Source organism: Echiichthys vipera (genome assembly GCF_963691815.1).
Source record: "Echiichthys vipera genome assembly, chromosome: 21".
NCBI lineage: Eukaryota > Metazoa > Chordata > Actinopteri > Perciformes > Trachinidae > Echiichthys > Echiichthys vipera.
This window is the reverse complement of record NC_139846.1, coordinates 12,686,359-12,711,888: the sequence shown is the minus strand read 5'-3', so window position 1 is coordinate 12,711,888 and position 25,530 is coordinate 12,686,359. Positions and strand designations below refer to the sequence as shown.

General features: G+C 42.3%; 1 protein-coding gene across 1 annotated transcript; it reads left to right on the top strand.

Annotated features, from left to right (window-relative positions):
* Nucleotides 1-1,901: 1,901 nt before the first annotated feature.
* On the top strand, nt 1,902-25,529 carry zbtb47b (zinc finger and BTB domain containing 47b). Its single transcript, XM_083935946.1, has 6 exons — nt 1,902-2,038; nt 18,197-19,579; nt 21,015-21,162; nt 21,793-21,908; nt 23,060-23,204; nt 23,674-25,529. The coding sequence occupies exons 1-6, from the start codon at nt 2,036-2,038 to the stop codon at nt 24,117-24,119; spliced, it is 2,241 nt and encodes a 746-aa protein (XP_083792072.1). The 5' UTR covers nt 1,902-2,035; the 3' UTR covers nt 24,120-25,529.
* The last annotated feature ends 1 nt before the right edge of the window (nt 25,530 follows it).

Genomic DNA, 25,530 nt, shown 5'->3' with positions numbered 1-25,530 from the left:
TTCTCCTCTTCAATTTCTCCTTGTCTGAAATGTTCAACAGCACACGATTTGAAATACCTACACCATGCTTTTTTTTCTCTTTAATGAAGCAATCCAGACTACATGATTACTTTGCTCATACGTCCACACACTGTAGCTAAAAATGAAAAGCTCAATGTGAAATTCATTTAAAGATTTTTGTCTGGGCGTTGACTGCCAGCTTCTCTGTCGACACCGATGTTGTTGGCTGAGTCCTGGACATGAATTGATGAACGGCACCTGCTCCAGGTTTTTTTTATGAGCGTATTGACTTCTGCTTCATACAGTGATCCAAGGATACTTTAGGGGGGCAACACAAGGCTGATTTACTAACTGGGCGAAGTGGGCAGCTGCCTTGGGGTAAGAAAATGTCAGAAAATGAATTTACACTTCTATACATCATGGTTAATTTGTGTTTCGGACTGTTGTTCAGACAAAGCAAGATAGTTCAAGACTTAACCCCTGTCTCTTGATGAGTTACGGATATTTTTAACTGTTTTCTGATGTTTTACAGGCCAAGTGATTAATGGATTCAGCGAAATATATATTCTGCAGATTAATTAATAATTCAAATAATTTCTTGTTGCAGCCCTAACTGCATTTAAGTTGTGGTTTGTAATACTGTACACGATAAAGGCCCTATAACTGAAATTAGAGGGGCTTTAAGGCAACATCTGTATTATCTAATGTTCCGTGCATGCAAAGGGACACCAAATTACTATCTACTTTTAACACCATCATTTCAGTTTATATTATGCTAACATGGTGTCTATTTGTAAAAAAAAAAGAAAAAGAGGTGGTTAAATGTCCAATATTATGCTTACTTTCAGATTCATGCTTGATTTTGTGTTTCTACTGGAAAATGTTTACATTCTTTAATGTTCAGAAAACCTGTATTCACCGTCCGTCTCAAGACCCCTTCGTAAAAAAAAACAATCAGCTCTGATTGGTCAGCATTTCCTGTTCTCTGCATCTGCACTTTCAGCATCTCTGCACCGTCATTGCAGCCGGGGGAATAACTGTAACAGCACTGCACTTCCTATTATTTATAATATAGTTGTGACATCACAACCGTACAGAAGTCCCGACGGCTCGTTTAAAGACACAGTTTCTGAATACAGCCTGTGTGCATTTCTCTGTAGATTTACTGTTTTGATACTTTCACAGTATTTATACAGCACCTCAATCTGCTTTATAATAAAAAAGACATGGAAGTCTAACTTTTACAACATGGGGCCTTTAATCAAATGACCAAATATCTCATTTATGTCCCAATTGTGGCACTGGTAGGCAAGTGTTACACATTCAAATGGGAATAATCCTTTGTATCGTTTTTTTATTTGGAGCTTGAGACAACAATTGAAATTCTCATTTGACAGTTTGCTCTCTTTTGGGGTTCGGTTAAACTGTGCCGATGCACAAACAACACCCGTTTGGAGAACTGTGGATAGAAGAAGTTACGCCGGGATGATAAATGACACAGTGCAGTGTTCATATATTGTGTAAGTGAAGTAACAATGACTCATGCAACATGGGAAAGAAATGAACTTCTCGACCTCTGCATCAGTCGGCCCCGTGTGACGTCACACCGCTGCACGGAGCGCACAGTGAGAGGAAGCCACCCAGGGTTGTTTTTGCGCCATATGGCTGCGTCCTCCCGGTTCTGCCGCTCACGCAAAACGAAACCAGAACAAAAAACAACAAAAGCAAGTACAGTCTACAAAGAAATGCCCCTGTCTCGCAACTCCACGTTAAACAGTACCGTGTCCCTTTAAAAACGTCTGACAAAAAGCCCATATGATCCCCGAGCTCCAATCACCAATTCCTTCTGCAAAAGCAGCCTCTGCATTTTTGTCTGTGTGAATGCTACAGCAGCACGGGGGGGAAAAAAAAGATTGAGGACAAGGCAAAAACTGAAGAAATGTGACAATTCAACGGTCATTTTCATGGCGGAGGGGAAACTGCTGCGAAAGGAGTTATTCTGGGACTCCTTAGAGCCTCGAAACGCTGGATCAAAATGGTAGGCTACAGAGGAGAGCGCTGCATTTTTGTTTATTATTTTTTTTTTGCCCTTCTTTGATCTCTCTTGCAAATTTGAGCTTCTTAGCAGGCCGATCAAACTTCCAACACTTGTGATCCATTGTGCGTCGGTTCCGCCGGCTGTCACACCGTGTGTTTGTGTGCTTTGTGTCCCGAAGTTCGGAACTTGCCGACACGGCACAAGTTGGAAATCCGAAGCTGCTGAAAGAATGCAACGGCTACAATAGCTACATTGATGCGGAGAAGGAGTTAAATTCTTTCATATCAGGGCGCTCCTGCGGAAAAAAAGAGAAAAGAGAGCTCAGGTCGTGACTGGTGCAAACGTAGACAGGATGAAACTCACAACACACCAGTGCAGGACAAGTTTGCTAGGCTTTGACATTCATGCATACATTAGAGATGAAGAGTAACACCTTATCCTCTGTGAGTCCAACTGAGGAGAAGGTGTCACTCCTCATGTCTTCATAACTTCACTTTGTTGCAGGTGACACTCAATAACAGCTCAATATCCTGGTGCTTTTGAATGCACGTTCAATTCCGGTGTTTGACAGTGAAAGCAGCACTATTTTACTGGGTAATGTTCAATTGTATGGGGTGTGTGTGTGTGTGTGTGCGTGTGTGTGTTGCATTTACAGACTATCCCTCTGTGATCATGATGAACTTGCATTGCCATGATGTTTTTGTTTTAATGCCCCTTCCTTACATGATGTGAAAATGATTGTGCAGAGACAGCCAGATAGAGTTATGGGAATAGTGAGGCAGACAGTCCGCTCTGTCTCCAGGGTCATATTAGGATGCCTCATTAGGAAAGCATGTGGAGCTTGATGCAGTGGTGGAGTAATCCCAGTGCGCGTTCACATCTGGAGGCTTGGGTTAATATCTGGGTCAGGTCAGCAGGGTTAGCCCTGGTGCTCGCTGGGTGGCTTCTGGTGGGAGCAATGAGGGAAAGAGAGAGAGAGAGAGGTTTTGGGATGCTTTTCTTCCCTTTTTTCCATTTGTTTTTTTTGTGCACACATGAGAGTAAGCTGTGATAAATCAAGTGCAAAGTGTGCTCGGTGAATGCAATATGCTGGTGATCAGAGATGCTGTGTTTTTTGACAGTTTGTGTAAACACAGCCTGGATCATTTCTGCAGTTACTTTGTTGACATCAAAAGCAGATTAGGCCATGCTAATTTTGATTTAACCGATAGCCTTATAACCAAACACTTACTCAGGGATGGATAAGTGGACAGGCCGACCTGGGGAAGAGGGGTCAGGGGCCATTGGACCAGAGGATCTGGTCCAAGGGTTTCTTGTAGGGCCTGACCGATATGGGATTTTTGAGAATTTTGAGGGATTTACAATACCGATTTAAGGGGTGGAAAAAGTCCCAGATTACCGGTATGATGGCCAGTGTAGTGGATTTTGGAGCTGGAATGAAAAGTTTTTATGTACATAGTGTGCTGATATGACGCTGCAAAGGTACTCAGAAGGCTGTTGTCTTAAACTTTATTAAATAATATTTAACATTATTATACATTATACATATGTAATTCATTGTCAGCCAATTCTAGAAATGAACACTGAGAAAATAATGAATAAATAAAAATAAATAGCTAAATAAACATCACGTTCAGTATCAGTCGAATGCTGATCATTGAAACAAAGAATAAACAAAAATGCAAAGATAGCTAAATAATACTGTACTGGCCAATGAATAAAGTAAATCAAGATAATATATAGTATATATTTACCAATAAACATCACTACTGTATGTTCAATAGACACAAAAGTACAAAGCGAGACAAAACGACCACAAAAGGACATGTTGTTTGTAGGGCCGTCCCCTCTTGGTCGATTAGTTGACTTATCGGTTGTTTTGGTCTTAGTCAGCTAGGATTTCTTTAGTTGGTTATCTCTTTTTTTGCTGTTTTCATGCCAAATGACTTATACTATAAGAGAGTTATGAGCACTTATCCACTTAAAAGGGAATTTATTCTTTGTGGGGAAACTCAGTTGGCCGTGAATTAGTTATTCTAATCAGCTAGTAGGTCAATAAACATGTCAAATAAGAATTTCTTTAATCGAAGACAGCCCAAGTCCTTTTGTAGTCATTTAGCTCTCTCTGCCATCTGTGGGTCTTGCTCCTACAGTATGCAGGAGGGTTGGGGGGCTTTTACATGTGTGTGCTTAGAGGCACATTGTCTCATCATCTGTCCATTCCCTTAATCGCATAATTGTTCATTTTTTCTCTTAATTTGGGTGACTTGTGGACATGTAATGTGTAATGTAAACTTTGGATGTTTATACTGCACACTGCGGGTCATCTGACACTTTAATTTCAGCGAGCATTGTCAGGTCCTGAGTAGCTCCTTCTCTTTCCTCACAGGGTGCTGTGAGTTTTACGTAACGGCCTATTCAGGGCATTCCTGCCCACCCTTGACTTTGAGGCATCACTGTCTCTGGGTGCTGAGCGAGGAAACTGCCTTTAGTCCTTGTGACAAGTGCAGTCGTTCCCGAGCCCCGGCAACAAACTCCAGCAGACATCCTCGGCCCCCGTAGGAGGCCGCTCTCCTTGGAAACGCAGACCAGACTGTAGGTGCGGCTAATTTATGCCCCCGAGATTAAGAACAGTGGACAAGGCTGCAGAGAGCAAGGTCAAACTCACTGGGCTTATGTAAGGTTTCTTTTGTTCTTACTGGTTAAAACGTGTTTGTTCAAAGTCAGTAGGGTTCGTCTTTGTAATTCCACTTTTTGTCAAACAGCATCGGCGTCTTTTCATCTGGGAAAAACTCTCCTCTAATTTAACCCCCAATAGGTTATGGGTAATGACTTTGAACTCTATTATTAAAGAGGCCAAACAGCTTTTTCTTTCCATTCAACTTGATATGAGGATTTCTGTTCGCCTTTCATTATCAGGCATTTCTAGATATTCACAGAGTTTTCCATCCAAAGTATTCTTCTAGCTTTTAGCTGAATTCAGGCCAGAGAGAGAGACTTAGGAGGAGCTTTAAAGCAGATGGGAATGAGCCTTCATGCTGAGAACTGCCAAGCAGAAAAGAAGGGATCCTTGACCCGATAGTCATCACAAATATTTGTTTCACGTTCAGTTGTACACGCACATACATTTTCCAGGAATTACACCGATTCAAAAAAAAACCCTAAAACTGATTACTCATTCATTCAAGGGAAGTGCTTAATTGTTTTAAAGGATTCATTTGACATTTTTTGATTTCTTGCAGAGAGTTAATAAAGAAGATTGCAAACACTCTCAACTGTCTATGAAGCTACAGAATATGTCAGAATCTCTTTTTAATGTTATTGCACATAGTACATCGGAATTGGACAGTCAATCAAAATGGTGCGATCCACAACAACAATTTTTAAAATATATATATGTATAAGAAAAGGTCAAATATATGAGGAGCTCTTTTCCAAAACGCTATAAATCCATTTTAATAGTTTTCAGGAAAATTACATTTTTTACCTAGACGCACACATTTGGTTAATATTCAATGTATCATGTCAAAATGTTTTATGGCTCAGTCTGATGATGTTGAACGGACGGACGAAACAAAAAACTCTATTATTACTCTATTATAACTCTATTATTTATTGCACACAGTTATTTAGTATAGTGCAAATTGGTAAGTACATCCAGGATGTTTTTAAGGTGCTTGTGAGTTAAGAACCATTAAGTTAAATGTGAATGCATTGTTTCTTGTTTTTCATTGTTTAGTTTGCGTATGGCTTTGGGGTAGAAGCTGGGGTACCATCTGCCAGAGGGCAGCAGGTGGATCAGGTTGTGTCCAGGGTGGGAAGAGTCCTTCACGATGTTGGCTCCTCTGCCAAGGCAGCATGATGTCCTTCAGGGAGGGCTTTGGGCAACCGGTGATTTTCTGGGCGGTGTTGATGGCCCTCTGAAGGGCTCTCCTGTCCGCTGCAGAGCACCTAGCATAATATGTGGTATTACAGTACGCCAGCGCACTGTGGATGGAGCAGCGGTAGAAGGACAAGAGCCGCTTCTCCTCCAGGTTGTTTTTCCTGAGGATCCTCAGGGAGAAGAGTCACTGCTGGGCCTTCTAGAGATCCTCTGTGATGTGCGTGCCCAGGAATGTAAATCATAACTAAGTCATAGAGTGTGGTTTATACCTAGTCTGTAAAGTGTCCTGAGATAACTTTTGTTATGATTTGGCACTATAAATAAAATTGAATTGAATTGAATCTAGAGTCAGAAACCTTTTCCACACAGTCCCTATTGATGAGTAGGGGTTGAGGGCTGCACTGAAGTCTATGATGAAACAGCTGGCTAGCTTAGCAAAAAGAGTGGAAACGGGGAGAAACCACTAGCCTGGCTTAGTCCGAAGATAACAAAATATGCCTGCTATCTCTAAAGCTGGTGAATAAAGCACTTTACAGTTTCTGGTTTATTTAGTAAACACAGAAACCAAACAATTTGCAGTTCTACATGTCTCAGACAATTGGGGCCAAGAAATAGTCCGCCACAGAACCCATCGTGAAATGGCGCGTTGAGGTGCTGAGTTGAGTTTGTTACCATTGAACAAGCTAGCTGTTTCCCTCTGTTTCCAGTTTTGTGCTAAGCTAAGCTTGGGTGCTGACCATAGAGCTTCACATTCAATGCCGAGTTATAAGAGAGGTATGAATCAAACCATCCACCATAGAGAAAATAAACACAATACCCAAAATTTCAAACGATTCCTCTAAGCTCATATTCACCTTTTTGCTGCGCTCCATTGATTGGTTACGGCTACAGAAAACCCATGCTCCTCTACCTCTTTTTCCTCATCGTCCTCTCTGACCTTCCCATCAAACATATCAAGTGCCTTCTTTGACTCTTTATTTCTCTCTCTCACACACACACACACACACACACACACACACACACACACACACACACACACACACACACACACACACACACACACACACACACACACACACACACACACACACACACACACACACACACACACACACACACACACACACACACAGTGTTGCCTCACCAGAGAGATCCTTCTGATAAGGAGCTCTTTAGAGTCTAATGTTAGCCTCGTCTGTCTGTGTCATGCTATGAAAGGGATAATGAAGATATCACAGTTTCATACCGTGTAATTGCCCTTCGGGTATGTCTGCACCTGCTCACCGCTTCACATCAGAATGCTCTTTCCTCTTTAATAGATCACTTCAAAGGTGCATCTCTCACTCTTTGTGTCGTATATTTGGACAAATCAGATTCCTTCCCCCCACTCACTTGATGTTTTTCCCTCTTCTTGATGTTTTGTACTGATAGAAATATCTTGATTGTACAACACTCTGCACTTTATTGTGCCATAGGTATTTGGCGTCGCATCTCTGTGTTTACTGCTGAATGCGTGCGCGGCGGGCGAGTGTGCGCGTCCGTTCGGGGCGCTGGCTTGGGAACAGTGTGTTATGACTCCAGCGGAGCGGTGGTGTGTGAAGCGTTGTAACGTGTGTGTGTGAAGAGGAGATGCCAGCACCACGGGCCTCTCTCTTGGCCAGGCTTCCTGACTCAGCGCTTCCTCTCCCAGCTCATTGGCCCAAACGCAAACTTCCTGGCAGAACTTCAGTGTGGACACTCTAACATAACCATCCCCCCCACCCCACCCGCCTCCAGGCAGCTCCTTTGATTATCCAACCGCTCGTCAGAGTCTTCTTAACTCCAGACCACCCCCACTTGATGTCTTCTTTCAACATCACTTCTGATTGGGCAACACACGCACACACTGTTCCCATCTTTACTAAACTGATAAAACACACTGTTGTTGTCCAGCATGTTCAAAGGACAAGTTGGGGGGGAAAAGGACAAATCATGCAGCTGAGGTAATCCTGCTCACGCTGTCAAATTTTAATGTACCTTACATCGCCATGGTGCTGCTCATGCTGTTTGCATCCTTATTTTTGTTTGTGCATCCCAATTTCATGCCCGGGTAAACGCATATCAGTTGTAGATTGACTTGTCACCTGTGGTTGCATTAACATATAGATGGGAATATATTTAAATCTAAGAGTGAAAGCTGGTGGAGAACTGCACCAGAGCAATGCTGGGGCAAGTCCATACTGCTAGATTAGGACAGGGGGAAAGCCTTCAGTGTGGAGGGGAGATTGGATGTCTAGGATTAGAGCAGCTCTAACTCTGATAATATTGTCTTTATTAATTGCAGCCAGCAGTGAATGTCGTGGGTTAAGAAAGTTAAATGTTTTAATGAGCTGAGGGGAATAAAATAATTAGCTAAAGTAGTGGAAAGAGAAAACCGAATAACCAGCAGCTCATTTTAAAGTAATTCGGGATTTGCCTTTAGCTCTATCTGAAAGTGTCCTGATGTACATTTGACCTGAGATCTCATGTAGTTTCCATGTGTTGAGGCAGTTCAGTTTGTCATGGATGTTTTTATTCATATTCACCAATAACTTTGATAAATCAGCAGGTTTTTTTCTCAACTAACTCCTGTGAGTTTGCATTGCACTTACTTTTAAATCAGTTTTAGTCTATAACAATGAAGGACTGTGTTATGTGTGTTATATGAAAGGCTCCGAGTGTTGAATCCAGAGAATTACAACCAGGCATGGCTCCCTGAGGTCTACAGCATCTTTCATCTAACTGTTTACATTTTACAGCTTGCAACTCAAGTGTTTTGTGCAACAAACTGCAGACAGACAAAGGTAGTGACAAGCTTGTGACCCATAGATGAGCAGCATATATGTATACCACAAAGTAGTCATGTGTTAAATTTTGTCTCATGATACGGCTTTTTGATGATTCATGAGGGTTGATTTTGCACCAATCTGCAACGCATGCACCACTAATTCACTGGATTGTATAATCCCACAGCCACAAGGTGTAACTACCCACCTTAACACCATTCTTGTCTAATAAACTGTGCCATCCCAGCGAGTATTATCTCCACTTTTAATGTGGCCGTGTGTGTGACATACAGTGTGTGACCTCAGCAGTGAACATGCTGCCATCACCCCCCCCCCCCCCCCCCCCCGTCATTGAGCATTGATTTTTATTAGCAATTTTTTTTTTTGTCATAGAGCTGTAATGATCACCGCAGGGCTTGTTAAAAGTGAGATCTCGCCACTTGTGCTATTACCAGTGTGGCTCGACTATGCGAGCCAACATGTTTGATAACAGGATCATATGAGTGCGGGCACATTTAGATCCTCTCTTTGCATGCATCAGCGGTGTCATCACACACACTATATTTCTTTTATTTTCTGTTTACTGACGTGGGCCCAAATTCATGATTATGATGCAGGTACGCATGCATGGGCAGTCAGGGTTGCAGGCGTGTGGGCTCGTGCGTCTGCTACTGTATATGCTATATCTACCTCAAGGTCAGTGCTGGGTCCCTGCACTGATTGGATTTAGAGAGGAGAGGAGGGAGTGCACACTGCAGACAGAGGAGAAATCTTCCACCAGACACATGGCCGGATTATGAGACAACAGCATAGACCTATAAAAGCCCCCCCCCACCCCCACCCCTTTTATACTAGAGCAAGACACCCTGACTAAATGACTAAAAAGGGTGTTGCGTGTCTCAGTGGGGTCATTTCTTTCTTGTAGGGCTGTGGTAATTTTGCATCTCTCTGCGGTTGTTGTATGTCTCTTCATAGTCGTTTTGTGTCTTTGTGGTCCTTTTGCGTCACTTCTTAGCTATTTTTGTGCCTCTTTGTGGCGGTGTTGCGTTTCTTTGTGGTTGTTTTGCCTCTTATTGGAGTCCTTTTTGCATTTCTGATGTGGTTTCAACCTTTTTTTGTTCATTTTGCCGCTCTGTTTTGTTGTTTTGTCTTAGTGTGGCCGTTTTGCATCTTCATCATCGCCATTTTGCGTCAGTTTGTAGTCACTTAGTGTGTATTTGTGGTCATTAAGCATCTCTTTGTCATTTGATTTGCCTTTCTGACAAGAAATGTTGACAGTCACTCTACAGTAAACAGGGACCTTGGCCGAGGGGACCCATGAGACCTCAGGCCCTTGGGCCTGTTCAGTAATCCATCCCTCACTAGACATAAATACCGAAAGCGGGGAGAAAACAGGCAGGCTGCTTTCTTTCCATGCCAGTCTTACCCCAGCCTGTATCCTAGACCAGAGATAACACCTCAAGGATTAAGCCACGATTCTCACCCAGAGAATCAGAAATCACTTCTCTGACTTGACTGCTTTGCGACTAAACCTGTCTCTTGTTTGGCGTCGGCAGCGGGGAAGGTCTGGTGAGTACACAGAGGACGCCATGTCAGTCATTACCCTGATGACATTTTAATGGCTGTCTGATTGGACTCCGCCAGAAATGACATGCCCTTGTCCCGTTCTGTTTGGTTATGTTTACACGTGACCTGATCCATATCCTGCTGCGTAAAAGCGCTCTGACGTTTTACTGTGAGGCCAGACTTGCTGTTGTTACTTGGTGGAGAGTTTGTATTCGGGTCTGTCATGCTTTGCTCTCGTCTGCAGCGATGATGACTCAGGGATCTTTCTATGTGTGTGTGTGTGTTTGTGTGTATGCGTGTGTGCGTGCTTTGCTTTCCTACCATCCCCATGCCAGTGAGTGAGATGAGCCCTGACACGGTGCCCACTCTCCTTCCTCCGGGTGTCAGTCACGTCGAGCCCTGCGCTGGGCCCCTTAGCAGGAGGCCTTGCTGTAAAGAGGGCTGCTGAGTGTGCTCTTTACTGTAGGTTGCTCCGTGGGTGGAAGTGGCAGAACCCCGATCCTCCCACTTCCCCGCTGGGTGACAACAGGGGTCAAGGTATGAGCTCATGGGATTGCTGTCTTCATGACTTTGGATGGTCGGGTGATCTCATTTGCTCCCGGTGGTCATTTCCAAATAGACAGACTTCACTGTGCATATGGACAATTTGACATTTTGCTGGTAGCAAGTACTGTAGCACTTGTTTGTAAAGTAATATGATGAGAATTACATGGCCTGAATTAGATTTGGATTGTTCAGATTGAATTTACAGAACTGCTTTGCAACTCATGGGTTAAATAAATTGTAAAATAATAAAAGTAACTTTGGACTATTAAATTTAATGCTTGAACTGTTGATCGACAAAATAAATCAACTCAAATTTAGATTTTTGCATAAAAGTCATTTATCAAGAACAATGCTAAACATTTTCTGGTTTCAGTTTCTACAGAGGAAAGATTGGATGCTTCCCCCCCTGCTCTAAGCAATTGTAAATTTAATATCTTTTGGTTTGGGACTAGTGTTCGTGCAAAACAAACTATTTTTGCGCTGATAAATTGTGATGGGCATTTTTCTTTTTTTTCTTTTTACATCTGGTATAATTTATTTCTCAGATAACTAATCAACACGTTCATCAGTCATTACAATAATCATCTCAAATGTATTAAAAGAAATGTGGTCAGGAATACTTTCAGCTATACTTACTGATGAGTGTAGTCTCGATGATGGTTAACATGTCATCACGTGAGTTATGGAGTCATGGTCGTGTGATGACAGGTGGTGGTATATGGGGATGAACCTCCATCTCCATGTCAACTAAGAGAACGACATCCACCAAGGAGGGCCGTTGAGATGTGGCTGTGTCCCTGTGTCTGCGTGGGTTTTCTCCGGGTTCTCCGGTTTCCTCCCACAGTCCAAAGACGTGCTCGTGTTAGATTAATTGATAACTCTAAACTGCCCGTAGGTGTGAATGGTTGTTGGTCTCTGTGCGTCTCTATGTGCCCTGTGATCGACTGGCGTCCTGTCCAGGGTGTACTCACGCCCCATGTCAGCTGGGATCGGCTCCAGCCCCCCACGACCCCGACAGGGACAAGCGGTTGAAGATGAATGGATTAGCGCTGGGCAATATGGTGGACCTCATAATGACAATAATGATATTTACCAATTTTAATTACAATACGGTCAAACTGTTGCTCAAAGCGATTATATGTATTTTGTTGTTATGAGACAAAACTCCACATATGTGTAAAAGAAAAACTTAAATAATTCAAACTTCATTTGGACAGCAATTAAATAATATAAATGCAATGTGATTGCACGGAAAATTAACATACAATAATATTAAATTATCCATAAGAGAGGATTCCTGTGTGATTGTGCGCATCCTCCCAGATATTGTTCTATTTAAACATATTATTATATTATATTGATTGTCATTTCAGAACATGTCATATATGATAGGGAATGAAATGAAGAACTCATACAATAAAGCTATTACAAATACAACAGTAGAAAAATATAAAAAGTAAACACATGTATAGTCACAGATATAAAAGACTGTAAGGACCAAGATAAAAAGGAGGCCAATGCCCTGAATACTAATAAATATTTTTATCAACATGAGCCATCAAAAAAACATAAAAATAAACTGATATTCATTTTTGTCTATCACCCACATGTGTTCGTTTTACCAAGATAAAGAAGGTGATGTGAGAGGACACTGAGTTCAGTCAGAGCAGTCTGTTGGCAGGCAGAGAGAAGGCTTTAACTCCCGCCGTCTTTTCCCCCTGGGACTCCCTCCTGCCTGCATACAACCTGCCCTCCCTCGCACTATTGATGTGTCCATGACTCTGTACCGTGCTCTGACATTGGCCCCCGCTAATGGCTCAGCCTGTTCGCCGATCAGCAAGCAAACAAGACAGTCGAGGTAGTTGTTGTTTAGTTCCCGGTTTAGAATCTGCTTTCTTACATGGTGCTTGCGAAAAAGTATCAGAATAGCATTTTAGGGAAATGTTAGCTTTATTTTAACACGAGAAACACTGAAAAGAATGAGTATTTAAAACAGTTTTACTACTGTCTAAGATTTACATGAGCTGCCCTCACAGTTAGTGTCAGCTACTGAAGAGACAATGGAACTTTTAAAATGGCAGCTCCGTGGAGGTGACGGAGATGCAGACTTTACAGGGCAGTAAATCGACATGGTGCCGTCCAATGCGGAGGTGTGGGAAAGAAAAGGACATTTTCACCAGTGAAAGTCAAATTAAAAAGAGAGATATCACCCTCAGGCTCTCTCTGGCTCGGGTCCAGAGAGAAGTCCGGCCCCTGCCAAATGCATACCACCGACCCTGACATGTCTGAGCTGGGTGAGGATTCACCAGTTATCTTTCAATCATACGCTTTGATTGACATATTGGCTGTGAGCTAGACTTGCACCACTGAGTCTGACCATCTCTCAAGATAACTAAAGTCCAACAGCAGTAATTAGCTTAACCTTTTTTTTTCTTCTTCTTCTTCTCATGAATGATGCAGCCTACTCTTAGGCCGAGCAGTAATCCTGTGCATCATCCATCACAGCTTCATCAAAACTGGATTAGTGGTAAAGTAGTTTGAAACTTTTCTTTTTAATTAAAGCGTTGCCATCAGGCTGATCAGGGAAGTGTTTTTTAAATGCCCGATTATCTTCCCCAAATGCACCAGCCCTCCAAAGTTGGACAAATAAGATGTCTGCCACTAACTCGAGTGGATAGCTATATTTTGTCTTGTGTCAGTTGTGACCTTTCAGAGTTGGTAATTGTGATGTGTGCAGTGATGAGTGTATTCATCAGGCCAATTTGTTTAATTTTGAAAAAAAAAAGGCTCTGAAGGTTGGAACCGTGATTCAAACCTGCCTGTTGAAGACAGTGCCACATGATCTAAAGGTCGTGAACATCTACTAAATAGATCTTGTGGTGAGATTGTAAGACTTCCGTGTCTTTTTTGGTTATAAAGCAGGTCAAAGTGATGTATAAAACTGTGAAAGTATCAAAACGCTCAATCTACAGAGAAACGCACACAGCCTGTGTTCAGAAACTGCGTCCAAGTTGTGATGTCACAAATATACTATATATAGGTAGAAACAGTGCTGTTACAGTCATTCCCTGACTGCAGTGATGGTGCAGAGATGCGGTAGGGGGTCTTAAAGAGACAGGCGCTAAAATGGAGCGTTTCAGACAGACGGTGAATACAGGTATATTCATACAGACGGTATGTGAAAAATAATGTGTTTTTGAACATTAAAGCATGTAAACTTGTTCTGGTGGAAACCCAGAATACAAGTATGAACCTTAAAATAAGCAGGATATGGGACCTTTAAACAATCCATTAAGTGTTGTGTTAGATACTGCAGTAGAATGAGGACGATTATAAGGCGTACTGTTCTACTGTCATTTTCTATAACATGTTTAGGGCACAGTAAATGTCTTACACTAAACTAAATCACATTGCTTTTGGATTAAAAGACAACAACCTTTCCGCGTGCAACAGGCCCTCACGTTGTGTTTGGCAGATTAAAAGAGTGGAAAGGGAGCTTTGATTGCAGCCTGTTTATATGACACCTCTTGTTGGGTGCGTCAGTAATCCCCCCCGCTGCGTGTTTGTCACAGGTCAGGCCAGATATGAATAATGTATTGGGAGACATCTGACTGAGAGGCTGGTTAAAGGTGGCGTTCCCTCTAATGACAGCAAACAAGCTCTCTCCCTGACATTTCCACAGAAAGGGGCGGCGTGGAGAAAAGGGATGACAGATGATGACAGACGCAGATCGAGGGAGTTGGATGCGGTCTTTAATTGCAAAGGACTCAGTACTCAATTTGTTTGGCTACAGTACTGTTTGTGATGAAATGTGACAGGAGGATTCGTTTTTATTGCATATTGTGACAGAAGCGGCAGCTGCTATTGCCACTACTCATCATTGATCATGTTTGCCACCATAATTATTATCATTGTCATATTCTATCACCTTAGCTGTGCTTGTTTCTACAATTCCGTTGTATTAACTGTCTTAACATATACGTCTTATTCACATTACTAAAGATATTATTATAGTTACTGTTAGGCTTTGCTTGCTTGCATCTCTGGAAGTGTGTCTGTCTGTCTCTCCCTGTCCATCTGTGTGTCTTTTCTCTCTTTCTCTCTCCTTTTCTTCCTCCCCAACCGGTGCAGACAGATGTCCGTCCTCCACAGAGCTGGGTCTGTCTGACGTTCCTGTCTGTTATAGGGAAGGTTTTCGTTGCCACTGTACTCTACAGAGGAATTGTTGGGTCTATGTAAATTACTCTGTTAAGTGTCCTGAGATAACTTTTGTTATGATTCGACACTATAAATAAAATTGAATTGAATTGAATTGAATTATTGTAACTCCAGCTATCTGCTATTGGATTAAATTGCCTTGTTAAAAGCATCTGTCCAGATGAAAAAAATGCAATCATTCGCTGATTGAAGCATCTCTTTGATTCAGCAGCATATGCATGTTTGTGCTGGAGTAAGAAACACTACAGTAAGTTCAGTTGACTTTAAAGAGCGTCAGTCACTGCATTCTTCATACATGATATTAAAAGACTGAGGCTAAAGCCACATTTCTCAGGCAAAAAGTTAATGATCCATGTAGAAGACATGGAAATAAAGAAGCGGCATTGTTCTAGTTAGCCCTATGGTAGTAGCCTAAATAAAAATGTAATTAAAATGTTTTTGTTCGAAGTGGAGAGGGCAATTGAGTGAGACGGATTATGATGAGGCACTTATTTGGATGACGTGCAAATACATTTACTGAGCACAGCACTCAAATTTGTTTTCTCAAATTAAGTGATTCTTTGCACGATTATAAAACTTATAATACTATACCAAAATACGTATGTGCATGCAAAGAATATATATATATATATATATATATATATATATCGTTTTTTTTAAAACATGGCCGCTCAGTATTGAGACGTAAAGACATGTGCAGACGGACAATGATGAAATCATTTGGGAACTCATTTGGAGTCCTGTATTATACGGTATGTGTGTATTGCGAGCATCATTTGTTTGCATTTCAAATCCCTAGGATCAAATTTTCAGAGCCCATTAATGACGGCTCACACATGCGATCCTGAAGAGGTAGAAGAATAAGCGTCAAGGGATTAGGGTTGATCACACAGTTGTTTTGTTTAAAGGAATATGAACCAAATCTACAACTTCATTAAACCTTTAAAAATACTGTTGGTTTCTACTTTGACCCTAAGATATCAGTGTTTTCAATATGTTGATATTCATCCTATAGAATTCAATCTTTGACAGCTTTGTCCTATTTGAATCTTAGAAGAAGATGCCGATCGTTAACGCTTAAGCAGCATAACTTCCAGTCTGCGACTTACACTTGATCTGATTAAGGCTGCAGCGTTTTGCCCTTGGGCGACGTCTGTAGCCTTGCAGAGGGAGAGATAACCCGATCTCCACTCCTCTCTGCCTCAGAGTCCAATTTAGCAGTTCAAAACTATGAATAAATCTAACACTTCCATAATTGAATTCTTCAAACAGGCCAGATTTTCAAGGTTAGGCCCAAATGCAAATCCATTTTCCAGCTTTAACAATGAACAGTCATTTTCGTTGAACTTAAAGAGAAATATGTTGGGCTGCAGGGGAAGAAACAAAAACAATTAGTTAATAAACTAATTAAGTACAGAGATTTACACAAATGCCGTAATAGTTATTGTCCAGAAATGAATTATTAATGTAATTAATATCTTGTCGTTTTTTTTCCTTTATGCTGTGTTTTCCGGCCCATTCAGCTGTAAATACTACAAAATAAGAGATGTAATTATGGCTCACAGCTACATCATCAACATCTGCAGCCAAAACAAGGTTTATATTAATATTCGTCCTATTCTGCCTTCAAGAGACGCCTTGAATGATAAATTCCACTAATTGTTTGCAGGGTTAGTTAGTATTTATTTGGCATGGTTTCCTTAATTATTTCTCCAGACATGTTTTGTCTTGTGCATAATTCTCCGCTCCTCAGGGACAGTATAGTGAGTGGGTGTGCTGAGAGAGCCGGCTAATAGGGGGGAGATGGCACTGAATACCAATGCTCAGACCAGTCAGTCCTTGCAGAGACCAGGCACCGTGTTTGTGTTTGTTGTGCGTGTGTGTGTATGTGCGCGTGCATTTGTGTTTTCTGTGCATGGTTGCACATCACATATGCGTGAGTGTGGGTCTCTGTGTGTTTGCAGCTCTGTCCCCACTCACATCCCGTCTGGATCGAAACCCTGCCCTTCCTGTGCTAAAATAAACCCACCTTGGGAAGTTGAGGACCTTGCACAGAGCGCTGAGTGTTACACCTTTTGATTTATCTTGTATCGTGCAGCATGCATGCAGTTTGTGCAATGCACTTAACAGATAAAAACCACTGATAACTGCTTTAAGATGTATTTATTTTGACTTAGGGAATTTAGGTGCCTCTACTCTAGAATAAGGCAATATTATCACTGTCATTATTGTGTTATTATTGATGTCAATGATTGCAATCAGCTATTGTTACTTGGGGCGGCCTCTAGCTCACCGGGTAGAGCATGCACGCCATATAGGCTCAGTCTTTGGCAGCGGCCTTGGTTCAAATCTGACCTGCAGCCCTTTCTTGTCACTTTTCAGCTGCACTTGAAAGTAAAAGGCCAAAAGTAAATCTGAAAAGCTTTCATTACCTTTTATTCAGAGCATGAAACAAATTTATTTCCATCTGCATGAAGATGTAGTTGAAAGCTTAAAAAAGACTACCAGGCATAAGTTTTTAAACCATAATTTGTTTAAATGATTGTTTTTGAAGTTTGTTTTGAAATGCATAGCATCTACCAGTGCCAAGTACCGGAGCATTTACAGCCAAAGACAGTTTGCAATACCAAGTTCACATAGGTGAACAAACAAAATCAAAGCAACCCACAGCCATAAAACAAAAAACACCCTGCCTCATGTCAGATCATCATCTTTCTGTTTATCAATGATGTTATATGACTGCTCTACAATAGGCTACAGTGTCTCTTCAGACAATGATGGACCTTTTGCTTGTTTTAACACCATATGAAAGTTTCAGTTTATATCAACAAACCAAATTATCATGTTATAACAAGAAAGTTATATATTTTTTAACTCGATATATATGCAAGGTTTTTTTTAATAAGACAGTTTTGTGATTAGAAGGTGAAGTGATTAAAGGAAATGAAATGTTTCTTGTAAAAACGAAACAGTTTCACCGTTTTATAACAAGAAACATCATTGGTTTGTCATGGCGACTGTAGAGACCACACTGACTTCCTATTGAAAACTTTAACTGATCTTTTTACTACATGATAATGAAGTCCTCTCTATCTTCCCTGTCTTTCTCCCTCCATCACCTTCTCCTTCCACCATCTCCAGCTCATAGTGGAGAAGACCACAGACTTCCCCTCTGCTGAGTTCTCCCTTGTGGAGGATGTGGCTCTGCACTTCACCTGTTTGATGGACAGGCTGAATGAGCAGCGCCTCTTCCAGCCTGACCTGTGTGACGTCGACATCGTTCTGGTGCGTCAGCACAGCACCTTCCCGGCCCACAAGGGCGTGCTGGCCGCTTACAGCCCTTTCTTCCATTCCCTTTTTGCACAAAGCAAACAGCTGCGGCGGGTGGACCTGTCGCTGGACGCCCTGACCTCACAGGGCCTGCAGCAAATCCTAAACTTCATTTACACCTCCAAACTGCTGGTGAGCAGCCGCACTGTCAGCGACGTGCTCAACGCCGCTACCCTGCTTCAGATGAGCGACATTGCTGCATCCTGTCGTGACCTCATCAGCAGCCACTCGCTCAGAACCACCTGTGCCGATATGGCCAATCAGGAAAGGCTTGGTGGCGGTGACCTAGCTGCTATTGCGATGCCCTCTAGCCAACTGTACCCAGAGATCAAACAGGAGTCAGAGCTGGGGAGGGTGTACAAGAGGGAAGGCAACAGCCCGTTCACCGTAAGAGTGGAGGAGGCAGGTAAGAAGTCCTCCCAGCAGAAGCAGTATTACCAGAAGGAGGACACATCAGTGGGCGGGGCGAGCACAGGTGTGGCTGCTTTGTGCAAAGTCGAGAGCAATGGAGAGGAGTCAAAGACCACGGACGGCCACGTCTCCTTCATCAGGGACCAGATCATTGTTGAAGTCAACCTCAACAACCAAACACTCAATGTGTCAAAGGGGTCGGAAAGCAAATCGGCAAGCGTCACGGAGGCGGCCACCATGTTCGGCTGCTGCCATGACAACGAGAGAGATTCAGAAGACGATGAGGAGAACGAGGCAGAGAACGACGACACAGTTGGAGAAGAGGAAGACGACGACCTGAAGAGGTCAGATATACTGGGGCAGAGCAGCGAGGAGGACGATGAGGAGGAAGACGAGGAAGAGGAGGAGAACACCCTAAACATTCCAGGGTTGGAGCAGCCGGCCTTGATGGATCGACCGCGCCGGGGCACCAGAGCCTTTGCCATAGCAGGTACAACATCCTCCATGCGGCAGACACTCGCAGAAGCCACGCTGGCCAACCAGCGGCAGGGCGGGAAGAGGACGCTGGATGCAGAAGGCCTGGGCCAAAAAGTGAGGCTGGAGGAGAAGCAACATTTCCCATGTAAGAAATGCCCTCGCGTCTTCAACAACCGCTGGTACCTGGAAAAGCACATGAACGTAACCCACAACCGTATGCAGATCTGCAACAACTGTGGGAAACGTTTCCTGCTGGAGAGCGAGCTGCTGCTGCACCAACAGACCGACTGTGAGAAGAGCATCCAGGTACGATCCAACCGTGATTATGGTGATGGCGAAAATCCTAGTTCACAAACAAAATTTCATTAGATCAGTTGACCAATAGTAAGTCGACTTGACAGTGCTGACCTTTGAGAGAATGTAAAGCCAAAATGGAGAAAGCTATTGAAGCTTATGAGCTTTTATTCAACCTCATTAGCGACCAAGTTTGCTAAATAAGTTAGTTCAGCAGCTAGCAAGCTTACTCGCTTGGACATATTTTTTCTCTCTTCTGTGAAAACTCTGTAATCATTGCTATTGTGACTGGCTAGCATTAGCATGTTCCTGGCTCGCTAGTTCAGCAACTGCAGTATTCACCAAACTATTTTAACAACATATCTCTTAGAGACATGTGGATGAATTTCGCTGTGCCACTTTCTGCTGTGACATTTCAGATTTGACTGAGTCGCCAAAATCTCTGCAAACCCTCTGGCAAGCTGTCATTAGTAAGAAGAAAGAAGCTTAGAGTACATAAAAGTGCTGACAAACTCACCTGGGTCACCTTTTACTGTTAGCACACATGCTTCATGAGCACCAGTAAATGGTTTGGGCCTGTTTTCTGCCCTGGGTTTTACCTCCCAGGCTATAAACAGGCTGCCTCTACCATCATTGGGTTATTGCATACAAAACATACAATGAGCTTCTAAAGTGTGATGATCTGTTATAAATTAAACTACCCAACAGTATATGCAAGTGCTGTTTAATTACTTAAATAAGATTTGATCATTTTGAGTTAAGTTCAGGATCTTTTTTATTTAGAGTATTTTATATTAAATACGTTAAGTGCATTTTACTGATTATACTGAAAATTAATGATAAAAACATTAGATTGATGTTGTTTTTAAGAGGTGAAATTAAACATCAGTACAAGTTAAGACAAATTAGGGGAAATGTTTTTGAGACAAGAATATAGATTTGGTTAAAAACCCAAATCCAACATCATTAAATGTCGAGCGTATTTATATCGGTTAAACTAAATAAGATTTTCAGCAGGGTTATTGCATTAATAATACAGGAATAAACACAGCTTGTCTAATAGTTTTGCTAGACTACCCAGGTTTTCCTCGCTCTAGTCACAAACCTATGTCTTTTGTCATAGTAGTAGTCTCAGCTTTTAATATTATTTAGTTATCAGTACATGCACAGTTGCCGGTCAGAGTGAGTAACTCAGTCAGTCAGTAATAATAAATTGTGATGCATCTCAGTCCCATCACTCCGTAGTGAGCAGCTGGACTCCTGCTGTGGTTTTGAAGATCGTTTGCTGCTTTAATCACTCACTCTAATTGCATTTTTTGGTACAATGCATGCTCAAGTCCCTTTGTAAAACCACACACCTGGATTGTGTTTGTAAAGACTGTTCCTATGATACCCCAACAGCTCCAGTAATAACTATATCTGACTTTTTCTTTTTCTTTTTTCTAAGTGTGTTACATGTGGCAAGGCCTTCAAAAAGCTGTGGTCGTTACACGAGCATAACAAGATCGTCCATGGCTACGCCGAGAAGAAGTTCTCCTGCGAGATCTGTGAGAAGAAGTTTTACACCATGGCTCATGTCAGGAAGCACATGGTCGGTGAGTGGCAGTGACGTCAACGATCCTGGTTGGTTGTTTGTTACTTTAGGCTTCCTTTTCCACTGATTGTTGTGCAGGATTTGTTTTGGGTGTTGCTTTCCTCTTCCACTTTTTGGGAGATAAGCATCTCATTACCCAAACAGTCTTACCTCATTCCCTGTTCATCTCTGTTTCAGTGGTAAAAGACGTCTGTGCATGAAGTCCTTTTTATCCTTCTTATTGAAGGAGCGACTTGAGAGTTTTGATGTGGATTGTCCATTGTCCATGCCATTGTCCGTAGTGTAATTAGCCAATGAAAAAGCATCAATGTTCTTTAAGTGCAATTTCAGAGTAGCAGTCTGCTTATTTGTCCTCCTGCTGCTATTGAGTGCCTCAATATTGAATACCATTAACTGTGTGTGTGTGTGTGTGTGTGTGTGTGTGTGTGTGTGTGTGTGTGTGTGTGTGTGTGTGTGTGTGTGTGTGTGTGTGTGTGTGTGTGTGTGTGTGTGTGTGTGTGTGTGTGTGTGTGTGTGTGTGTGTGTGTGTGTGTGTGTGTGTGTGTGTGTGTGTGTGTGTGTGTGTGTGTGTGTGTGTGTGTGTGTGTGTGTGTGTGTGTGTGTGTGTGTGTGTGTGTGTGTGTGTGTGTAGCCCACACAAAGGACATGCCGTTCACCTGTGAGACGTGCGGGAAGTCGTTCAAGCGCAGCATGTCCCTGAAAGTTCACTCTCTGCAGCATTCAGGAGAGAAACCCTTCAAGTGTGAGGTATAAGCTCTTGAAATACACTGCCGCTCTTCTCCACTTAACTCACATGAAGAGTTTCACTTCAACGGATATTTCCACCAGTTTAAATGATTGGTGTCTAGATTGTCATTTCAGTTATAAATAGGTCTCTTTGTGGCCGTTGCATGTGAAATACTCATGTTAAACTCAAGGAAGGGATCCAGATGTGCTGATAAAAAAAATCATTAAAGGGCCCATATTTTAAAAAGTGACATACCATGTTTTTTCTTTTTAATTATAAAGCAGGTCGAGGTGCTGTAAAACGCTCAATCCACAGAGTAACGCACACAGCCCGTATTTGTCTTCAAACAAGCCGTTAGGACTTGTGTACGGTTGTGATGTCACGACTTTACTATGGTATGTACAAGTATTTAGAAAAAGCTGTTCAAGTAATTCCCCTGCTGCAATGACGGTGCAGAGATGCCAAAAGCGCAGATGCAGACCCCCCATAAATAATGACCAATCAGAGCAGACTGGGCTTTTTTGGGAGGGGGTTCTTAAAGAGACTGGCGCTAAAACGGAGCGTTTCAGAGTACAGGTATATTCATACAGACACTATGAGAAAAATAATGTTTTTTGAAGCATGCAAACATGTTCTAGAAAATGCAAATATGAACCTAAAAATGAGCACAATATGGGACTTTTGACAAATGATTTAGCTATCCTTATACACCGGGAAACCCACTATGTATTTATTTTGTGTGTTGCTATCTGGGATCGTTCTTACTCAACACCGCACTTTTTTAAATGAATAGTCACTCTCCCTTTGTGGATGTGGCTGTAGCTTTTGCTGCATTTGTGAGATGTGGGATGGTTTGATTGAATGACCGAACTGCTTAAAAGAACAGTTTGACGGATGATACCACACTCATATCTGTACAGTAAATATGAAGCTACAACCTGAAGTTTAGCTTAGCTTAGCATAAAGCCTGGCTTTGTCTTAACGATAAAGAACGTGCTAAATTAAGTTACCTAGTGCTGGCTGTAGTGTCATAATTACCTCAAAGCAAAGACTGACATGTTTTTGTGTTTTCAAACAATTTCAATTTTTGTATTTCACAATACATACTTTTAATTTTATTCCTAAAATCTGTCACAATGTGTTTAACAGAAATGTATCACTGCCATTTCAGAACTGTAGTGAGCGCTTCCAGTACAAATACCAGCTGCGCTCCCACATGAGTATCCACATCGGACACAAGCAGTTCATGTGCCAGTGGTGTGGAAAGGACTTCAACATGAAGCAGTACTTTGACGAACACATGAAGACACACACTGGTGAGTCACGTCTTGCACTAATTCTGAGGATTTTCAAGTCACAGTACAAACTAAGTGGAATCCCACTCTTTGTTGATATGGTGAAATGATTACCAAACAGTCAAAACTGTTTGCACGTCTAGCAGACTCACAGAAACTTTTGCACTTATTTGGAGACACGTTATTGGCCACTTGTTGTATAGAAGTCCAATACTCACTCTCCTTAAAGCTCTGTTTTGGTCTTCATCAACTCCTGAGGGAAATATCCATCTCTTCCGCTGCTGAATGATACATTCACCAGCTAGTTGCTAACCTTGTCTGTCGACCATTTGGTGCTTGGCAGGTAATGTGCAGCTGCCTTCTGAATACGATTGACTGGGCCAAAGCGATCATTACATTACAGTTATTTTGATACATCGATTTAAAAATACTGATTATTTTATGATGTTGATGGTGTGTTTTTCAGCTCTTTGTGTCCCTCTCTGTGCAGGAGAGAAGCCGTACATCTGTGAGATCTGTGGGAAGAGCTTCACGAGCCGGCCCAACATGAAGCGCCACCGCCGCACACACACCGGGGAGAAGCCCTACCCCTGCGAGGTGTGCGGCCAGCGCTTCCGTTTCTCCAACATGCTCAAGGCCCACAGGGAGAAATGCTTCCGCGTCAGCAACCCCATGGTTACCGACGGCAACGACCCTCTGGGTCTCCATCAGCCTCTGGCCTCGCCTGCCGTGGACTCTTCCGGTCAGGTGCAGCTGGGGACGTCGCTCCCCGCCATGTCTGCAACCACACCCGCTGCTGCCTCTAGTCCACGCCACCTTCATGGCATGCAGCTGTCTCTCCCCCTGTTGCAATCCATGGGGGGGCTGCCTTCCACCCCTCATTTACCCCCACCGCCTCCCCTTTTCTCTGCTGGTAGGATGAACTCCAACAACTAACAAATCTCTGTAGCATCGAAAGCACTTTTGTTACTTTGGTTTTTCTTTAAGAGGACTCCTGCAGCAGGAGATGTACCTCAGTGACATTTACACTGAGGAGAAAAACTGACTGACGGCTACATGGAGGCCTCATGAACACACACACACACACAAACACAAACACACACACACCATCTAAAACAAAAAATAGTTATTTTTTACTCTGTTAAATACAATAGATAACCTCAGAGTCCAGTAGGACGTGTCGTCACCATGCTTCTCCTCATGAATTTCACAACTCTGTTCTGGTTTCATTTGGGATTTTCCACCACCTCACACATCTCTCCGGAGCCTTGCACAATGCATTGATTGTAGCATCTTTTACAAAGTGGGAGGAAGAGTTTCCTAAATTCTCACTCATACGGGGGTCAGCAGTCGAGCAAGAACCACAATATGATGAGGAAAAAAAACGTTTTATTTTTGATCGTTCTTTGTCAAGATGTAGCGAGTGGTTCCAGTCTGACCCAGCAATAACCAAATGCTGATTTGTCTCTGAGCATATACGTGTATAAGGCATTGCCAATAACCAAATCCTGTTAGCTCACCTGCTATAGTTACATAATGTTATACAGCATTTATAATCGATCCTGCACCTTACATTTAACTCTAGTGATATTTAAAATGTACTCCTATTTGTCTCCATTTTTCTATATGTGATAGTGTGTAATTCGTGGCACGTTACGTCAATTTGTAAGGAAGCAAGAGAAGTCGTAATGCGTGGAGAGTCGGCCGCGCAATGCAGTGTGTGGTGTGTGTGTGTGTGTCCGTGTATGAGATGTGAGGCAGAGTCGTGAGACGAGGATCTTCAGATCTACGTTTAGCTAATCAACGCTTGAGCTTCCCCCGAGTCAGGAGATGGAGTAATTTGTTGACTCTCATCTTTTGCTTACATTAAGCAAGCGTGCACCTCTCCTGTAGACCTGGCTTTGAAACAATATCGCAATTTTCTGTGACTTGTTAGTGAAAACCTGATGTACTCAGACCTACAGTATATTTGTAGGTTTCATGTTAACCTAGGTTTCCCAACTAAACCCAATCTGTGTAATTAGTTAGCAGATTACCAAGAGTGTAGGGAAAATAATATTCACAAGAACCTGCTTCTGTAGCTCATTACGTGTGCACATTTCATCATGATGTATATTGTGAAATGATAAACATTATAATCTCTCAAAGAGCACTGACAGTGAGTACTTTTGGCACAACAGACCGCTTCATTAAAAGGGCTTCTGATGATTATGTCACTATTATAAACTAATCAATTTCATATAACAGTGATCCATAGAAGCTGATCAGAGTTAGTGACATGCAGCTTGTAATAGCCTACCCCTCGAACATTTGTGGCTCTACGTGCACTTTTGACAGTTGTCTGTCA

What these genes read in the sequence shown, in the direction of transcription:
- zbtb47b (XM_083935946.1), top strand. An exon ending in ACTGTGAGAAGAGCATCCAG is followed by an intron (nt 19,580 to 21,014) that starts GTACGATCCAAC and finishes CTTTTTTCTAAG; the next exon opens with TGTGTTACATGTGGCAAGGC. An exon ending in TGTCAGGAAGCACATGGTCG is followed by an intron (nt 21,163 to 21,792) that starts GTGAGTGGCAGT and finishes GTGTGTGTGTAG; the next exon opens with CCCACACAAAGGACATGCCG.